The sequence below is a fragment of the Dasypus novemcinctus genome, chromosome 3 (genome assembly GCF_030445035.2).
Source record: "Dasypus novemcinctus isolate mDasNov1 chromosome 3, mDasNov1.1.hap2, whole genome shotgun sequence".
Taxonomy (NCBI): domain Eukaryota; kingdom Metazoa; phylum Chordata; class Mammalia; order Cingulata; family Dasypodidae; genus Dasypus; species Dasypus novemcinctus.
The window spans coordinates 139987052-140004886 of NC_080675.1; the positions used below are offsets into that span (position 1 = coordinate 139987052).

Sequence of the window (17835 nt, forward strand, 5' to 3'; positions counted from 1 at the left end):
TGGATGTTACTTAAAAAGCTGAAAATAACAAGTGTTGAGGAGGATACGGAGAAATGGAACCTTCATGCATTGCTGCTGGGGGTGTAAAAAAGTGCAGCCATTTTAGAAAACATTTCAGTTGTTTCTCAGAAAGTTAAGCATAAAATAACTGTATGACTTGGCAATACCACTTCTGGCTATATACCCCAAAGAATTGAAATCAGTAACTTGAACAGATATTTGTATACCAGTATTCATTGCAGCATTATTCACAATAGCTAAAAGGTGGGAGCAACCCAGGTGACCATCAACAGATAATGAATAAACAAAATGTGGTATATACATAAGATATAATATTATTCATCCATATAACGGGATGGAGTTCTGTTACATGCTACAACATGGATGTACTTGAGGATACCATGTTGAGTAAAATAAGCCAGATACAAGAGGACAAATACCGTTTGATCTCACTTAAATGAAATAACTAGAATATGTACATTCATAGAGTCAGAAAGTAGATTATAGGATACCATGGGTGGAGATGGGGATGGGGAATGGAGAGTCAATGCTTAATGGATATAGAGTTCATGTTTGGGGTGATAGAAACCTTTTGGTAATGAATGGTGCTCATGGTAGCACAACATTGGGACTGTAACTAACACCACCACTTGAAGGTGGTTAAAATGGGAAATGTTATGTTGTGTTTATGCTAACACACACATATACATGCACAAGCAGAAAACCCTGTTTTCCTGACCAATGAGCATCAACATCCCCTAGTAACATAGCCCTTTTTGGAGAAGTTCCCTAACTCCCTCTTCCTGCCACAGAACATTTTTAGTTCAAGTCCATACTCATATCTGGGGAGGTTCTTAACATAAATCTTGGCTCTAATTCTTCTGCCACTGAGGCTACATTCTCCCATTTTTCCTAACTCTCTTAAATAGAGCATCTAGTCTCCCACTGCCCCCTTTGAATACCCCCTTTCCAGTCTTCTCTGCATCTTATTGGTTTCCTTTGATGTGTGCTGGAGCACAGAAAGCAAAGTCTACATGAGAAAAATACATGAGCTTGTTAGGACGCTGGGAACATGCTGTCTCTAGATTAGGTAACTTTGAACTGGGGGCTAGGTGTAAGAAGTAAGTATTTTCATTTTAGGATGTGTTGCTAAAGGCATGAGACAACTTTTAGGAATAAAGGAGCGATTTGGATAATTTTGGTCTTTTCTAGTTTTGGTTTATTTCCAGGTTGAGAGAGTATGGAGCCTGGGGCCAGGTTAGAACTATAAGCATAGCATGGGTCATTTTCATCCAACCACATATCATCCTCAGCCCTTCCTTCTACCTGTTGGAATTTATCCTTCATACTGCACTACAGGTCTTGCCTCTTTGGTGAAGCTTTTTCCAACCATTCTATACCCATTGTTTTTACTTTCTTTTTAACATCTATAATACTTACTGCTTTTTGCTGCTTTTTGGGTTTTGAACTTATCCTCTCTTAGGAAATGATTTATTTGTTTTATTAGTTTCTCTGCTTCTGGAGCTCAGGGACAGAGTCTTAGAGATCTATATATTCCCCCATGATGCCTCACATAGCACCTTGCTCCATTTACCATTACCAGAATGGACTGATTGAGTACCTGATTGTTCTGCACAGTCAGAACAGTTTAGGGTCCTGCTTGTAGGAGCCTACCATCTCAGGTGGTTACAGCAGACAGAGAGGTGAATAACCTACTAAATATATGCTCTGAGGGAAGCACAGGCTAGGAGGTGAACCCCCAAGGGAGGGAGGTGGAAGAAAGAAGCCCTTGGTTTTAATTTCATTTTTCCCGTCATTAAAATGCCCTTCTGACATCCTTGATCTCTTTTCACAGAATCCTGCCATCAGCATCACAGAAAATGTTCTACATTTCAAAGGTCAGTATCCAAGCAAATCCTCCCAGCTCTCTACACAGTTCAGGATACATGGTGGTGGTTCCCTTTTATTTTTTATCTATTTATTTTACTCACTTTCTTTTGGATGCTCACTTCCTTGATACTCTTGGGTAAATAAGATTGTATTGAAATGTATGATTGAAATATATTATTAGGAAAGTCAAGAATTTGTTTAAAACCCTGCTTTCCCCTTGGAGAAGTAGTAGATGTAGTGAAAAATAATTCTGAGCTAGAAACCAGGAGATCTGTCTTTTAACTACAACTCTGCCACTACCTTGGACTAGTTATTGATTTATCTGGACCTATGAAATGAGAGTATTGGGTTTTATCTGTGTTTCTCAAACCTGAGGACCAATGGACACTTGGATATATCCTTAGGACCCTTAATGTTCCAAGGCCCCAAGATTGAGAAACATTGTTAAGAATTAAATGTGGTCAATTTAAGTGATTTTTGGCTCTATTGCAGCTGTGGATACATATGCAAACATAACTGCTTAATTTGTGTGGCAGAACTTGAGATGGTCATCTAGATGATCCAGAATATGTTTCTTTTTTCTTTTTCTAAGAATGTAATGAAAACACAAAATAGAAATATTCTTCACTAGACTTTGTGACTCCCTGTTTTTACACTTGTAGACCCATTTAAACAAGAAACACTACACTCTGGGTGATTTATTAAGGCCTTGCCATTGCTGACATTCTCTGATTCTGTGAATCTGCTTCCATCTCCTTACTCCTCAGTGTGTCAGCAAATTTACTGCAAATTTACTATCTGAAAGGGTAGGTCTGGATTCATTCAACTTGTGGAGTTGGAGAAATTCTATGGTTTCTCTTTGTTCTAGTTTCTTGGAATGTCATTAGTAAGTGACTGAATTATGGGAGATTGAGAAGTTTCTACTTATGAGATTCCATCTACCCTAATGTGCTTGAATGAAAAGCACATCCTTGCTTTTGTATCTCTTTTTCAAAATGAGAGTAGTGGGGGTAGCAGCTCAGGTTTTTGGGGGATTATACACATTTGAAGGAAAGTTAAAGTGATAAAACAGTACCTTGCCATTTGGGGCTTATAACTACACTACTTTAAGGAATTTACCATCTTAGAAAATAATAGCCACCTGTAGCCAAATATTAGGCAGGTCATGCCACATATGGCCAGGTGAGGAAGAGGGAACCAAACGATAGACGAATCAGAGAGTTAGAGGGGAAGGGATGTCCAGCAGCAGTTACTGGGTCCATGGCATCTACTTGATTTTGAGAAAGGAGCCTTGTCAAGGAACAGGGATGGAGTAATGGCCACTAAAGGACTTTCCTCCCAGTTCCATCTCTCCTCTCTTAGGGGTGAGCTGAGAAAGATTTTATTTCTCTTTCTGTGTTCCATTTGGTATGCGCCAAAGGAGAAGTCAGCTTCTCCCTTCATTCTGATGTGAGGTTTTAGGTTCAGAGGTTTCATTTTTTTCTTTTTTAAATATAATACAATAAACTTTATTTTTAGAGGTTTTAGATTATAGAAAAGTTACATTGAAAGTATAAGGGGATATAAAAGAATAATAATGTAAAAAAAGAATTAAAAAAAAGAAAGTATAAGAGATTCCCATATAACCCACCTACCCCCTCCCACATCCTCTATTAATAACATCTTACAAGTGTGTTGTACGTTTGTTACAATTGATGAATAAATATTGAAGTGTTGCTGCTACCAAGGTCTATAGTTTGCATTGTGGTTTACATTTAATTTCAATATCCTAAAAATGCCCTATGTTCCACCTATTCTTCCCTCTCCTCAGAACCTCTGGTAACCACTATTTTTATAACAATGTTACATGTTCTTCCATTACAATATTAATAAATCTACTTTGTCAGTGGTTGTATTCCATTCTTACATTTGTTCATTCCTTAACCTTGAGGGTTTTGGGGTGGTGATACCCACTCTGCCTCAGATTGAGAGGGGCCTTAGATCTTACGGGGCAGATGGAAGGAACTGTTTTACTTGCAGTTGTTGATACTCTTTGGTTTTTGGGGTGGGACTTGTCCAGTATCATCATTTTGTTAGTTGTCTTAGGCAAGTGCAATGAACTGGAGAGTAGGTGTGTTGGCCTCAACTCTTCTGAGATTCAATGCTCAACTGGCATATGAACAGACTGAAGATTTAAGTTTCTGAGACATTATTTAATGGCTATAGTACTAATTATAGGCTCAAATAAAAGAATGTGTAGGGAAATTATAAATGAGTCTAACTCTTGTTACCCTGGGGAAATAGGTTGTCATATATTTCAAGGTAAGGCCCACTGACAGGGTGCTGATTTCAAGGGATTGTGTGCTTTGCCTGTAGTATCTGGGTGGATACTCAGGAGCACTCCCGTTTGAGGCACTGTTCACAGTGGCAGTTAAGGAAATCTGTCTGAGACATACATAAGTGTAACCTCTGGAATGACCTCCCAAATCATTTCAAAATCTCTTAGCTGTAAAAACACTTTTATATTTGATGTTTCCCCCTTTTGGTTAAGGTCTTTTCCATATGCATCACTGGTTGGTGCTTTGTATTAATCCCTTAATGCCAGGGAGGCTCATCCCCAGGAGTCATGTCTCACACCTGGGAGGGACAGAGGTTTCTTTGAGACAATCAAGCATTACCCTGCAAATTCCCTTCACTAACTGCATCCAAGATAATACCATCCACCTGATTTTCCTTTGCTCTGGATTCAGAGCCAAAGTAAACTTGAGAGCTAAATTTATATCTAAGTGGTTTCTTGGTTTTGCTTTCAGTATTCTTTTTCCTGCCTGTTATTTATACTGGGTATTATCAAAGCCTCATTGGAAGAGTAAGTAAATACTCTAGAACCAATCACCACAAGATTATATGGAGTAGATAGATAACTTGTTCAGGATTCAGCTTATCTAGCTCTTGAGTAGCTCTGCCCACAAGCCCCACTTGTTTTAGCAGTATGCATTAATATTTGCATACTTCTGAAAGAACTGTACCAAGCTGACTTTTGGATGGCCTTGATGTATTCAGGTTCACAATAACCTGAATTTTTTTTTAACAATGATACGATGATAATTTTTTTGTAACAGTGATACAATTTTATTTTTTTTAAGACCTTATTTATTTATTTTTAAATTTTTATTACAGAAGCTGTGAACTTAAAAAACAATCATGCACATATGTGGAATTCCCATACAAAACCTCTTCACTAACACTGCACCGTTTATTGAATATCTGTTACAGGTTATGAGACAATATCACCACACTGTTGCCACTATGGTCTATAGCATACATTTGGCATATTTTTTACCATACCCCCCTATTAGTAACAAAGTATATCTTTGGCATTGATGCAAGAATATTACAGTATTGCTGTTGACTGTGGTTCATAGGTTACATTAATTGTATTTTTCCCATGCTTCTCCACATTCTCTCACCACCCTGTAATAGTGACATATATCCATTCTAGTTCACTTGTGTTTGTACTATTAACTACAATTGTCATCTGCTTTATTATTTAGTCCCTTGATTATTCTCTAGCTTTCTTTTAATTGACATTTATATCCCTAGACTACCTTTTCAGCCACAATCTCATTGATAAACCAGATGCTGCTCACTGTGTTATCATCAACTCTATCCATTTCCACACTTTTATAGTCAAGTTAATTAAAAATTAAAACTTCTACATACATTAAGTATCAGTACTCCTTTGCAGCCCTCCTCTTATCTCCTGATAACTTGTACTCTAGGTTTCTTTTGTTTTTTTTTTTAAGATTTATTTTATTTTACTTGTAGCTAGTGATAATGGAACATTTTTTCATGTGCTTTTTGGCCAGTTATGTTTCTTCTTTGGAGAAATGTCTATTTAAGTCTTTTGCCCATTTTTTAATTGGATTGCTTGCTCTTTTACTATTGAGTTGTATGATCTCTTTATATAGGGTGGAAATCAAACCCTAATTGGATGTATGTTTCCAAATATTTTCTCCCCTTGAATATTTTCAGAGGGTGAAAGGCTGTCTTTTCACCTTCTTGACAAAATCCTTTGAATCACAAAAGTGTTTAAGTTTGAGGAGGTCACATTTATTCATTTTTTCTTTTGTTGCTCATGCTTTCATTGTAATGTTTAAGAATGCACCACCTACCACCAGGTCTTGAAGATGTTTTCTTACATTTTCCTCTAGGAGCTTTATGGTTCTAGCTTTTATATTTAGGTCTCCAATCCATTTTGAGTTAATTTTTGTATACAGTGTGAGATAGGGGTCCTCTTTCTTTCTTTTGGCTATAGATACCCAGTTCTCCCAGCACCATTTGTTGAATAGAATAGACTGTTCTTACACAGCTGCGTGGGTTTGACATACTTGTCAAAAATCACTTAACTGTAGATATAAGGGTCTGTGTCTGAACTGTCATTTCAGCTCTATTGGTTTTATCTTTATGCCAGTAACATGTTATTTTTATCGCTGTGGCTAGGTAATATGATTTAAAGTCTGGAAGTGAGAATCTACCAACTTTGCTTTTCCTTTTTAAACTGTTTCTGGCTATTTAGAGTCCCTTACCCTTCCAAATAAATTGATAATTGTGTTTCCCATTTGTTTAAAAAAAATGCTGGTGGAATTTTTATTGAGATTGCATTGAATCTGTCTATCGGTTTGGGTAGAATTGACATCTTAATGATATTTAGTCTTCCAGTCGATGAGCATGGAATGTTCTTCCAATTTTTCAAGGTTGAAATCACCTGTAAAACATTCTGGTCCTGGTCTTTTTATTTTGAGGAGTTGTTTGATGACTGTTTATATTAGTCAGCCAAAGGGATGCTGATGCAAAATACCAGAAATTGGTTGGTTTTTATAAAGGTATTTATTTGGGGTAAGAGCTTACAGATACCAGGCCATAAAGCATAAATTGCTTCCCTCACCAAAGTCTATTTTCATGTGTTGGAGCAAGATGGCTGCCGATGTCTATGAGGATTCAGGCTTCCTGGGTTCCTTCCTTCTAGGGTCTTCTCTCTGGGTTCAGGGTTTCTCTCTTCCCAGGGCTTGCTTCTTCCTGCGCTCAGAGTTCTCTCTTCTTGGGGCTTGCTTCTCTTTCCTCTGTGAACTTACTTCCCAGGGCTCCAGCTTAAGGCTTCAGCATCAAACTCTTACATCAAAACTGAAAAATCAAAAAACCTTTAACTCTATCCTTTGCCATGCCTTTTATCTATGAGTCCCCACCCTTTGCTGGGTGGGGACTCAATGCCTTACTGGCACAAGAGGTTTATATAATTACTTAATCAAGTAAACCTATGAATCTGATATAATCTAATATGCCCAGAAGAAAAGATCTGTTTACAAACATAATCCAGTATTTCCTTTTGAAATTAATAAATAATATCAAACTGCTACATTGTTCCAATATCTTTAGTTATGATTGGTTTGTTGAAGTCTTCTATTTCTTCTAGGGTCAGTGTAGGTTGCTGGTATGTTCCTAGGAATTTTTCCATTTTGTCTACATTGTCTGGTTTGTTGGCATACAGTTGCTTGTAGTATCCTCTTTTGGTCTCTTTTATTTCTGTGGGTCACTAGTAATGTCCCTGTTTTCATTTTTATTTTATTTGTTTGCATCTTCTCTCTTTTTTTCTATGTCATTCTAGCTAAGGTTTGCTGATTTTGTTAATCTTCTCGAAGAACCATCTTTTGGTTTTGTTAATTCTATTTTTCTGTTCTCAGTTTCATTTATTTCTGCTCTGATCTTTGTGATTTCATTCCTTCTGCTTGCTTTGGGAATAGTTTGCTATTCTTTTTCTAATTCCTACAGCTGTGTAGTTAGGTCATTGATTTTAGTTCTTCTTTTGTATTTTTTTAATTAAAATTGTCTTTTTTTTAAAGACACATAGATCACAAAAATGTTACATTAAAAAATATGAAGTTCCCACATACCCCACCCCAACCCCACCACTCCTTCTATATCAACAACTGCTTTCGTCAGTGTGGCACATTCATTGCCTTTGGTGAATACATTTTGGAGCTCTGCTGCACCGCACAGATTATGGTTTACATTGTCGTTTACACTCTCTCCCAGGACATTCAGTGGGTTATGGCAGGATATATATTGTCCAACATCTGTCCCTACAATATCATTTAGGACAACTCCAAGTCCTGAAAATGCCCCCACATCTCATCTCTTCTCCCCTCTCCCTGCCCTCAGCAACTACCATGTCCCCTTTCTCCAGATCAGTGCAGCATTGATCTTCTTTTTGAATGTGTATTTAGGGCTATAAATTTCTCTCTCAACACTGCCTTCACTGCATCCCATAGGTTCTGATATATTGTATTCTAGTTTTTATTTGTCTCCAGATATTTATTGATTTCTCTCATAATTTCTTCTTAGACTCACTGATTATTTAAGATTGTGTTGTTTAATCTCCATATATTTGTGAATTTTCCCTTTTTCCACCTCTTGTTGATTTCCAACTTTATTTTGTTATGATCAGAGAAAGTACTTAGTGTAACTTCAATCTTGTTGAATTTATTGCTATCTGCTTTGTGACACAATATATGGTCTATCCTGGAGAAAGATCCACGAGCATGTGAGAAGGATGTATATCCTGCTGTTTTGGGATGCAGAGTTCTATATATATCTGTGTGTTTATCATATTATTCAAGCTCTCTCTTTCCTTATTGATTCTCTGCCCAGATGTTCTGTCTAGTGCAGAGTGATGTATTAAAGTCTCCAGTTATTATTGTAGAGACATCTGTTTCTCCCTTCAGTTTTACCAGTGTTTGCCTCATATACTTTGGGGCATCCTGGTAGGTGCATATAAACTTATGATTGCTGTTTCTTCCTGGTGAATTGCCCTTTTTGTTAATATATAATGTCCTTCCTTGTCTCTTATAACAATTTTGCTTTTAAAGTCTATTTCATCTGATATAAATATAGCTACTCCATCTTTTTTTTTTGGTTACTGCAAGTAAGGCTTATATTTTTCCAGCCTTTCACTTTCAGTCTATTGGTATCCTTGGGTCTAAGGTGAGTCTCTTGTAGACAGCATATAGATGGTTCATATATTCTTTTTTTTTTTTTACTTTATTTATTTTTAAAGATTTATTTATTTATTTACTCCCCCCCCACCCTGGTTGTCTGTTCTCTGTGTCTGTTTGCTGCATCTTCTTTGTCCACTTCTGTTGTGGTCAGTGGCACAGGAATCTGTGTTTCTTTTTTGTTGTTGTTGTGGCATCTTGTTGTGTCAGCTCTCCGTGTGTGCGGCACCATTCCTGGGCAGGCTGCATTTTCTTTCACACTGGGCAGCTCTCCTTACAGGATGCATCCCTTGCGTGTGGGGCTCCCCTATGTGGGGGACATCCCTGCATGGCAGGGCACTCCTTGTGCGCATCAGTGCTGCGCATGGGCCAGCTCCACACAGGTCAAGGAGGACCGGGGTTTGAACTGCGGACCTCCCATGTGGTAGACAGACGCCCTAACCACTGGGCCAGTTCTGCCACCGGTTCATATATTCTTATCCATTCTGCCAGTCTGTGTCTTTTGTTATTACTATAATGGAAGTGTCTTTTGTTATTACTGTAATGGCAGTTCTTATTTCACCCATTTTGGCCTTTGGGTTTTATCTGTCATGTTTTATTTTCACCACTCATTTTATACTTTTTTTAGTTACTTTTACTGATATAATCTTCGTTTCCAGATTCTCTTCCAAGCCTCACTCTCCTGTCTTTTCTTTTCAGGCTGTAGCACTCCCTTTAGTATTTCCTGTAAAGCTAGCCTCTTGGTTACTAACTCTCTGTTTATCTGTGAGTAATTTAAAGTTGCCCTCAATTTTGAAGGATGATCTTGTGGGATATAAGATTATTGACTGGAAGTTTTTCTCTTGCAGTATCTTAAGTACATCATACCACTGCCTTCTTGCCTCCATGCTTTCTGATGAGAAATTGTCACTTACTATTATTGGGTTTTCCTTATATGTTATGCATTGCTTCTCTCTTGCTGCTCTCAGAATTCTCTCTTTGTCTTTGGCATTCAACATTTTTATTAGTATGTGTCTCAGAGTTGGTCTTTTTAGATTTATTCAGATAGGAGTACTCTATGCTTCTTCAACACAGATACCCGTCCTTCAATAGGGTTGGGAAATTCTCTACCATTATTTCTTCAAATATTCCTTCTGCCTCTTTTTCCTTCTCTTCTTCTGGGACATCCATGACATGTATGTTTGGAGTACTCTTACTGTCATTTAGTTCCCTGAGACCCTGTTCAATTTTTTCCATTCTTACTGTTCTTTTATGTGTTTGCTTTCTGAGGTCATATCTTCAAGTTTACTGATCCTTTCTTCTGCCTTCTCAAATCTGTTGTTATGTGCTATGTATGCTTTTGAAGTCTTCTTTGTGCTCATCCAGTGTCTTAATAGCCTTAATATTTTTAGCAATCTCATGAAATGTATTAAGGAGATTTGTTTGAACATCTGTGATTAGTTGTCTCAACTCCTTTATGTCATCTGGAGGCTTATCTTGTTTCTTTGACTGGGCCATAGCTTCCTTTTTCTTGGTATGTATTGTAATTATTTGTTGGTGTCTTGGTATGTGGCTTACTTACTAGATGTATTTTGTTCTGGGTGCTGTTTCTCTCTTCAGTTTAGGGCTTTCTTGCCCTTTCTCCCTTGCTGGTTGTGCAGTAGGAGCCGAGGATATAGATAGTACTGTAAGTTATACCAGTGAAGGTGCCTATGTTGCTCCAAGTTCTCCCTCCTTTATCCTCTGCCAGGGGTAGGGACAGAGCTGCAAGTGTGTGTAGTAATCCAAATTGTACAGACTAAGACCATCTGTAGTTGCCCAGAGAGACTGATGAAGCTTCACACCCCTTCCTCCCCTGCTGGGGCAGGGATGGAGCTGCAGGTGTGGGCAGCAATCTGTGCCATGTGAGTCCAAAATGGCTATAGTTGCCCAGGTAGACTGACATAGCACCAGCCTCCTTTCTGCCCTGTCAGGGGTGGAGATGGACCTTCTGTAGTGCCCAACTATCTAATCCATGTTGGTCAAATCCACCTACAGCTGCCCAGAGAGGCTGGTGCAAATCCCCACAGCTTCTTCCCTGCCGGAGGTGGGGCTGGAGCTTAAGCTAGGGCCACAGTCCAATCTGAACTGAAAGTACCTAGTTCCTAGTCACTATGATTTTCAATCAGCCTGCTTTTCTTTATGCTGGGAATGGAGTTAAAATGGTGATGACCAGCCTCTTTCCAACTTGGACAGTTCAAACTTTAGCCATTCTTGGGATTATACTAAAGCTAGGCAAATTTACTAATCAGTAGCTGAAGTTTGTGCCCAACTGGCTCTTCCTCCCCTATTTTTGGGAAATGGCGCTTCCAATTCCCGCTGTGGAATAGCTCCCGAGGTGACTTGTGCTGCCAGCGGAGGATGAGCACTGGCCTGTGTGGTCTGGAGTTCTCTGCTCAGGAATCTTCTCTGCAGATGGGCAGTCTCCTCCTTCCATACATTCAAGGATGTTGCAGGATGCCCTTCTGGTCTCCTGGGCCTCCCAAACAGGTGCTTTAGATAGCTTTGATAAGATTACTAACTGCCATGTAGGATAAACTTACTCTTGTAATGCCTAATTCAGTCACCATCTTGCCCTGCTGCCAACCTACATTTTTTTTAACAGCTCAAGGACACGGTGCCAAAGGAGACAACGTCTATGAATTTCACCTGGAGTTCTTTGACCTTGTGAAGCCAGAGGTATGTTCTTTCCTTCCTCACTCCCTTTCCGTTTTAGGAAATAAATGCTAATAGTTTGGTGAAGTGGGGAGCAGGAGTTGTGGGAAAGAAGATAAGAACCAAGAGGAAACTATATAGTTCTTTTATTTGGAACAAAGCCCAAGTTTTAGCTGTAGAGGAATAGAAAAATTTCAGGAATTGAGTTGAATCTAGACTCTGTTGGGCACTAGCAGTGTGAGCTTGAACAATTCTCTTCACTTTTTGGAGATCCAGTTTCATTCTGTGTTAAATGAAGGATTGGACTACCTGATACATATGGTCCTGCCCAGCTCTGATATCCCCTGGTTTTTAGTGATGACAGGGGAGTGTGGTGCCCATAGAGAGCTTAGAGTTACACAGGGTAAGTGAAGCCCACAGCAAGGGGTTACTTTTATGTAACTTTCCTAGAGAGGGCAAAGAGAAAAATAGAAATCAGAGAGCGTGAAGCAGCTGGTCTTATAGAATGAATGCTTCTAGTGTGTAATTAAGTTTTCCCTTTCCTCACAGCCTAAGGAAGTTTCTCTAACATGAAGGGAGAGAACCCAACAGATGGCATATTTCAGTTTCTGGAGTTATACTCCTAGCTAAGGAGCTTAAGCTTTTTGATCTCTTTTTCTGCAGGGAGCTCAGTGGTTTGGGGGAAAGTATTAATAATCGACAATGGTATAAGGGCAAAGAAGCTATCATGGGGCTTGTTTTGGAGGCAAAGGGAAGAAGCCTTGTAGAAGAATAATAACCTGGTATTGATCAGAACAGCCATCAAGAATTTGAATTTAGTTGGGAAGACACCCTAGGTTGACTCTTGAAGAAAAGTTATAACTGATCTATTACAATTCTGGCCTAATGTAGGCCTTTCTAAAACAAGAGTTTGCTTTTGCCAGAGAATATGCTTATTTGAATTCAGAAATTTTCGTGGGAGGAAAATTTGGAAGTGGAGGTTATGCTTGAGAGGGTGATTGGATATAGTGCCTTGCATGGTGCAGAACTGGCAGGAGCATCCTCTGCTGACCAGGAGCTATCTTCTTGTTTTCCTTCTGTGCCATTCACTGGAGGAGTCTGAGAAAGACTGCTCTGCTTACCTCTTCTTCCCTATGCCAATCCTTGGTCTAGATGTCTCTTTGCATCAGGACTTAGAGAACCAGAGAAGGAAGAGGAATGTGCATATCATGCAGCTTCTCTCTACAGCCATACCAACTCTAGCTTGGTACAATTTTAGGGGAAGGAATCGGGATGGGAGATGACATTCTCACATTCTCACTTTCTCTTCTAGCTGGTTTACAAACTGACCCAGAGGCAGGTAAACATTACAGTACAGAAGAAGGTGAGTCAGTGGTGGGAGCGACTCACCAAGCAGGAGAAGCGTCCACTGTTTTTGGCCCCTGACTTTGATCGCTGGCTAGATGAGTCTGATGCAGAAATGGAGCTCAGAGCCAAGGTCAGTAAAAACTAGCATCCAGCCACTGAAGACAGAAATTATGAGACGCCTAAGTTGTTTGGACCACCTCAGATACCTCTCAGGGTCTGAAACAATAGGGGCAAAGTTGCAAATTCATTTAAAGACCTGGAGATACGATTTTGGAGAAGTACTGGCCAGGTATTTTGTAGACCACCCCACTATTACTATTGTCTGATGTGTTTCTCATTAGATTAGGGTAACAGGTTTTTGGGAGATAAAGTGCCACAGAGATAAAGTGCCATTCTTACTATGTCAAGGGAACATACCTGACTACTATTGTTAATCCTCATCCCCTGGCTGGAGTAATGTTTGTCAGGCTTTTTCACTGTAAAGTTATTCCCTCCCTACTCCTCTCCACATTCCTTACTTTTGGAAGGAAGTCACTATGTGTAACCCATACTTAAGGAGTGGGGGGGTTATGTGTCTTCTCCTTTAGGGTGGAATATCTGCATAATTTGTTTAGAATTCTTCTGCATGGGAGATTTGTCTGTCCCCCATTAATTTATTTACCCAATCATTTATTTATATCAGTGTGGACACAGGATATTTACTTTCTACTTTGGGTTATAGTCCAGTACTTTGTTATTTATTTTGTTGCTCAAATTTTTCTAGCTTTGGCCATTGGGAGCTCTTTTAGTTGGCTCTTGTGCCCCTCTGACAGACCTCCAACATTGTGGAGGTTTTTGTTTTTTTAAATAGTACTTCTTACTTTTTGACACTATAAGATGCTCTAGGCTTATTTTGTATATTCCTTTCCCCAGCCCTAGAATCAGCCATTTCTCCAAGGAGTTCTGTTCTTTTTATTGGACTATAAGATGTGGATGCTCAGTATCTCATTGCTACTGGGGTGTTGCTGCTTCTCGGCCCTCTCAACTGATAGAGCAAGGAAATACATGTGTATATACTACCCATGTATATATACTTTGTCTATAAACATTTTTATATGTATCCATCTGTCTTTATATTAAGCTAAATGTGAGTCTATACTGATGTTGGAGGCATGATTTTAGCTTCTGGAAAAATTATGTTAAAAATCCAAAAGTCTTGAAAAGTAAAATAGCAATGTATTTATTTCCTGCCTTAAACATCTCTCTTTTAAAAAATTAATTAATTAATTAATTAATTACATTCAGAGTCTCTTTTGTTTTTACAACTGTGACAGATCTTCTAGATGTCCTTTCTAGCTCTAAGATTCCAAGACTGCTCGGTTGGCAGGCTGGTTGTGTTAATGCTGTGAGCACTGGATAGGTATCCCGTGATGCTAGAGCTTCCCAGGAAGTAGGAGTCCAGCTTTTTGGCACCAGGAGTTAGAGTATTTTCCCCATTGAAGCACTGACCACAACTGGAGAGAGTGGCTTTGAGGGTATACTTTGAGGAAGTCAGATCTCATGTGGACTTCTGCAAACAGCCTAGAATGCTAACTCTAATTATGTTCTTGGAAAACACCTGTCCAAATTCTAGGAAGAAGAACGCCTAAATAAACTCAGACTTGAAAGTGAAGGCTCCCCTGAAAGTAAGTTGCCATTGCTGTTCTGATGGTTACCAATTAACTTGTGATAGAAGTGGGGGTTGTGGATGACCGTGATTTGGCAGGAGAGCTATTGATTTCATCCCAGTGAACTATGTAAGTGAGTTTATGAGAAATTTTAATGCCCAGTGCTAAAGTTATGCACACCCATATTAAAAGTTTATTAAGAAAAAAAGATTTATTTATTTATTTCTACCCCCTCCTTCCTTTATCTGCTCTCTGTGTCCATTTGGTGTGTGTTCTTCTGTGTATGCTTGTATTCTCATTAGGTGGCTCTGGGAACTGATCCTGGGACCTTCTGGAGTGAGAGAGAGGCGATCATTCTCTTGCACCACCTTAGCTACCTGGTCTCCTGTGTCTCTCATTGTCTCTCCTCTGTGTCTCTTTTTGTTGTGTCATCTTGCTGTGCCAGCTCTCTGCATGGGCCAGCACTCCTGCACGGGGCAGTAGTCTGCGTGGGCCAGCACTCCGCGCAGGCCAACATTCTGCGTGGGCCAGCTTACCTTCCCCAGGAGGCCCTGCATATCGAACCCTGGACCTACTATATGGTAGACAAGAGACCAATTGCTTGAGCCACAACTGCTTCCCCATATTAAAAGTCTTGACTTTAATGTTTCCCCTCTGTTTGGGACCTGATGTCATATGAGGAGACCCAAGGCTGGTGTAGCAGAATGGAAGAAGCTGTCTCCTGGACTGGCCTAATGGCAGATGACTGCATAAACATGTGAAAATAACTATACGTGCCCAAGGCCAGACTCCTTCCAGCGTGGCATTTTTAACCCACCTAAGATGTTAAGGGCTGTGGCATAGATAAGGAGAGCATTCTATCTAGTCCTGCTATTCATTAATCTTTTAAAAATCCGTTTCTGCTTTTGTCTGTCCAGCCACTTATACAACAAAAAGCTCTGTAAGTATATTATCTTTGAGGTGACAGTAAATTCAGGAGCTATCTATTAATGTCACGCTTTATGGAAAGCACTCTATTAGGCACTTGAGGTAGAGAGCCAGGTGCCTGCATCATAGCATCTGTGCTGAAAAGAGTTTCCATTTTAGTGGGAGGACCATGCAGGTCTATGTTTAACTAACTCAAAAAAAAAACAAAACAAAACAGAATGAAATAAGCGTTCTTCATTTGTCCTAAATTGAACTTTTTCTAGTTTTGGTGTGCTCATTTGACATGCCGTAAGTAAGTAAGGGGAAAGATTTAGAGCAGTGGTTTTCAAACTATGTTCCAGTGCATTTCTCCGGGGTAGGTCAAGCAAGCAGAGCAGCTCTGCTTTTGTTTTCTTTATTGTGATTCTAAATAAGGTTTCCTTTTGCTTTTAAAAAAAAAGATTTGAATAATCACTAATTTAGAGGAATGTTCTTTTAGAGAAGCAGAGGAGAGAAATGGATTGATGGAAGAAATTAACAACCAAAAAAAAAAAAAAGGCTATCTTGAGACTTAAATTCCTTTTTGTAAGTGTGTAAATTCCTTTTTGTATGTGTGTGATATTTTTTTTTTTTTTAATTTTTTTATTTTTTATTGACTTTGTAATATTACATTAAAAATATATATGTGAGGTCCCATTCAACCCCACCCCCCCACCCCCCCTCTCCCCCCCCCAACAACACTCGTTCCCATCATCATGACACATCCATTGGATTTGGTAAGTACATCTTTGGGCACCTCTGCACCTCATATACATTGGTTCTGTTAAAAATGCCCAGATATGGGTTTTTAGGTTATTTGAGAAATTTGTAACTTTTCTTTGCTTTTCAGCTCTTGCAAGCTTGAAGAAAGGATACCTGTTCATGTATAATTTTGTACAGTTTTTGGGATTCTCCTGGATCTTTGTTAACTTGACCGTGCGATTCTTTATCTTGGGAAAAGGCAAGTAAGAAATTGCAGAGTTAGTTTTCCCTTTCTTGGTAGTTTGGCCCACTACTTAACAAAGGTAGCCCTTTCTTTGCCATTGGTATTAATAATACCCCCCCCAATCTGTAGCACTTCATACTTTTCATTATACTTTCATATCTCTTATCTCCCCTGGCCTCGTGAAACAAGCAGACTGGATATTCTTTCCATTTAACAGGTAAGTAAAAGACTTAGAGATGTTCGAAGAAATAGCCCAAGACCACAGAGCTAGCCAGGGACACATGTTGGGCTAGCATCTGTTTCTGTGTTCACTACTTAATAGTTAAGTAAATAAATTGATGTGATATTTCTAGTGCCAAAGTTATACAAGTCTTGGGATCTCACTCCCAGCCTCCTTTTTGGAGCTGTCTTGGTGTGTCCTTAGATTATAAATGGACTATTCTAAAAGAGAATAAAAACACTGTCATAAAGATATTAGTCCTTCCTAAATTAATTTATATTTTTAACAGATATTATCAGCCAAGATAAATGCCAGTGGGAAAGTTTTGAAAATTTGATGTAAAGTATTCCAAACTTTCATTTAGAAGAATGAATAAGTAATAAAATTTGGGGGAAAAAAAGTAACGGGGAGAGGACTTTTTCTTTCTGATATGAAAACATAGTTATTAAAATAGTATAGTGTTAGCATAAGAATGGGCTAATCAACAGAGCAGATTAGGTGGCCCAGAAATAGCTCTTATTATGTATATATGAATTATATATATGCTGAAAGAAGAATCATGAATCAATAAAGGGAAATATTATCCAATAAAATATTTTGGAGGGATAATGTTTCCAAGGAAAATTGGATAGCTTTGGGAGCAAGATGGGAAGCAAGGAATCTGTTTAGCTCTTCTCACACTGTACACAAATATAAATTTCCCCAAAGGATTTAAGAGTCACAAATCAAAAATTTAACCTGTAATAGAAGGTATAAATAAATGTTTATAAAAATCTCATGTGAAAGATTTGGACTTCTAAACTTAAAAGTGTTAGAAGAAATTATAAAGGAAAAAAGTCAATGTATTTGACTACATAAAATATCTAAATTCCTTTATATCTAAAAATAGATCACGACAACACTAAAGGTTAACAGGATGGGGGATTGTTGGGAAATTGCAACAAACACCAGCAGGGGTTGGTTTATTACATATAAAGAACTTGTACAAATTGATTTAAAAACATGAAAACTTCACCACCCTATAGATAAACAAAAGCCATGTATCGGCACTTCATAAAAGGAAATAAAATTAATTTACCATACATAAAAATGTTTAGTTCAGTAACAATGAAGGAAATGCAAATTAAAATAAGATGTTTT

The 17835-nt window shown here is 38.6% G+C and overlaps 1 protein-coding gene across 1 annotated transcript in view; it reads left to right on the forward strand.

Annotated features, from left to right (window-relative positions):
- The window catches only part of HACD3 (3-hydroxyacyl-CoA dehydratase 3), a 56080-nt gene that overhangs the window by 16685 nt on the left and 21560 nt on the right, over positions 1-17835 (forward strand). Inside the window, exons 2-6 of the mRNA XM_004453138.2 lie at positions 1856-1898; positions 11542-11615; positions 12904-13068; positions 14551-14602; positions 16380-16490. Coding sequence (XP_004453195.1) covers positions 1856-1898; positions 11542-11615; positions 12904-13068; positions 14551-14602; positions 16380-16490 — 445 coding nt within the window. The remainder of the gene's footprint in view (positions 1-1855; positions 1899-11541; positions 11616-12903; positions 13069-14550; positions 14603-16379; positions 16491-17835) is intronic.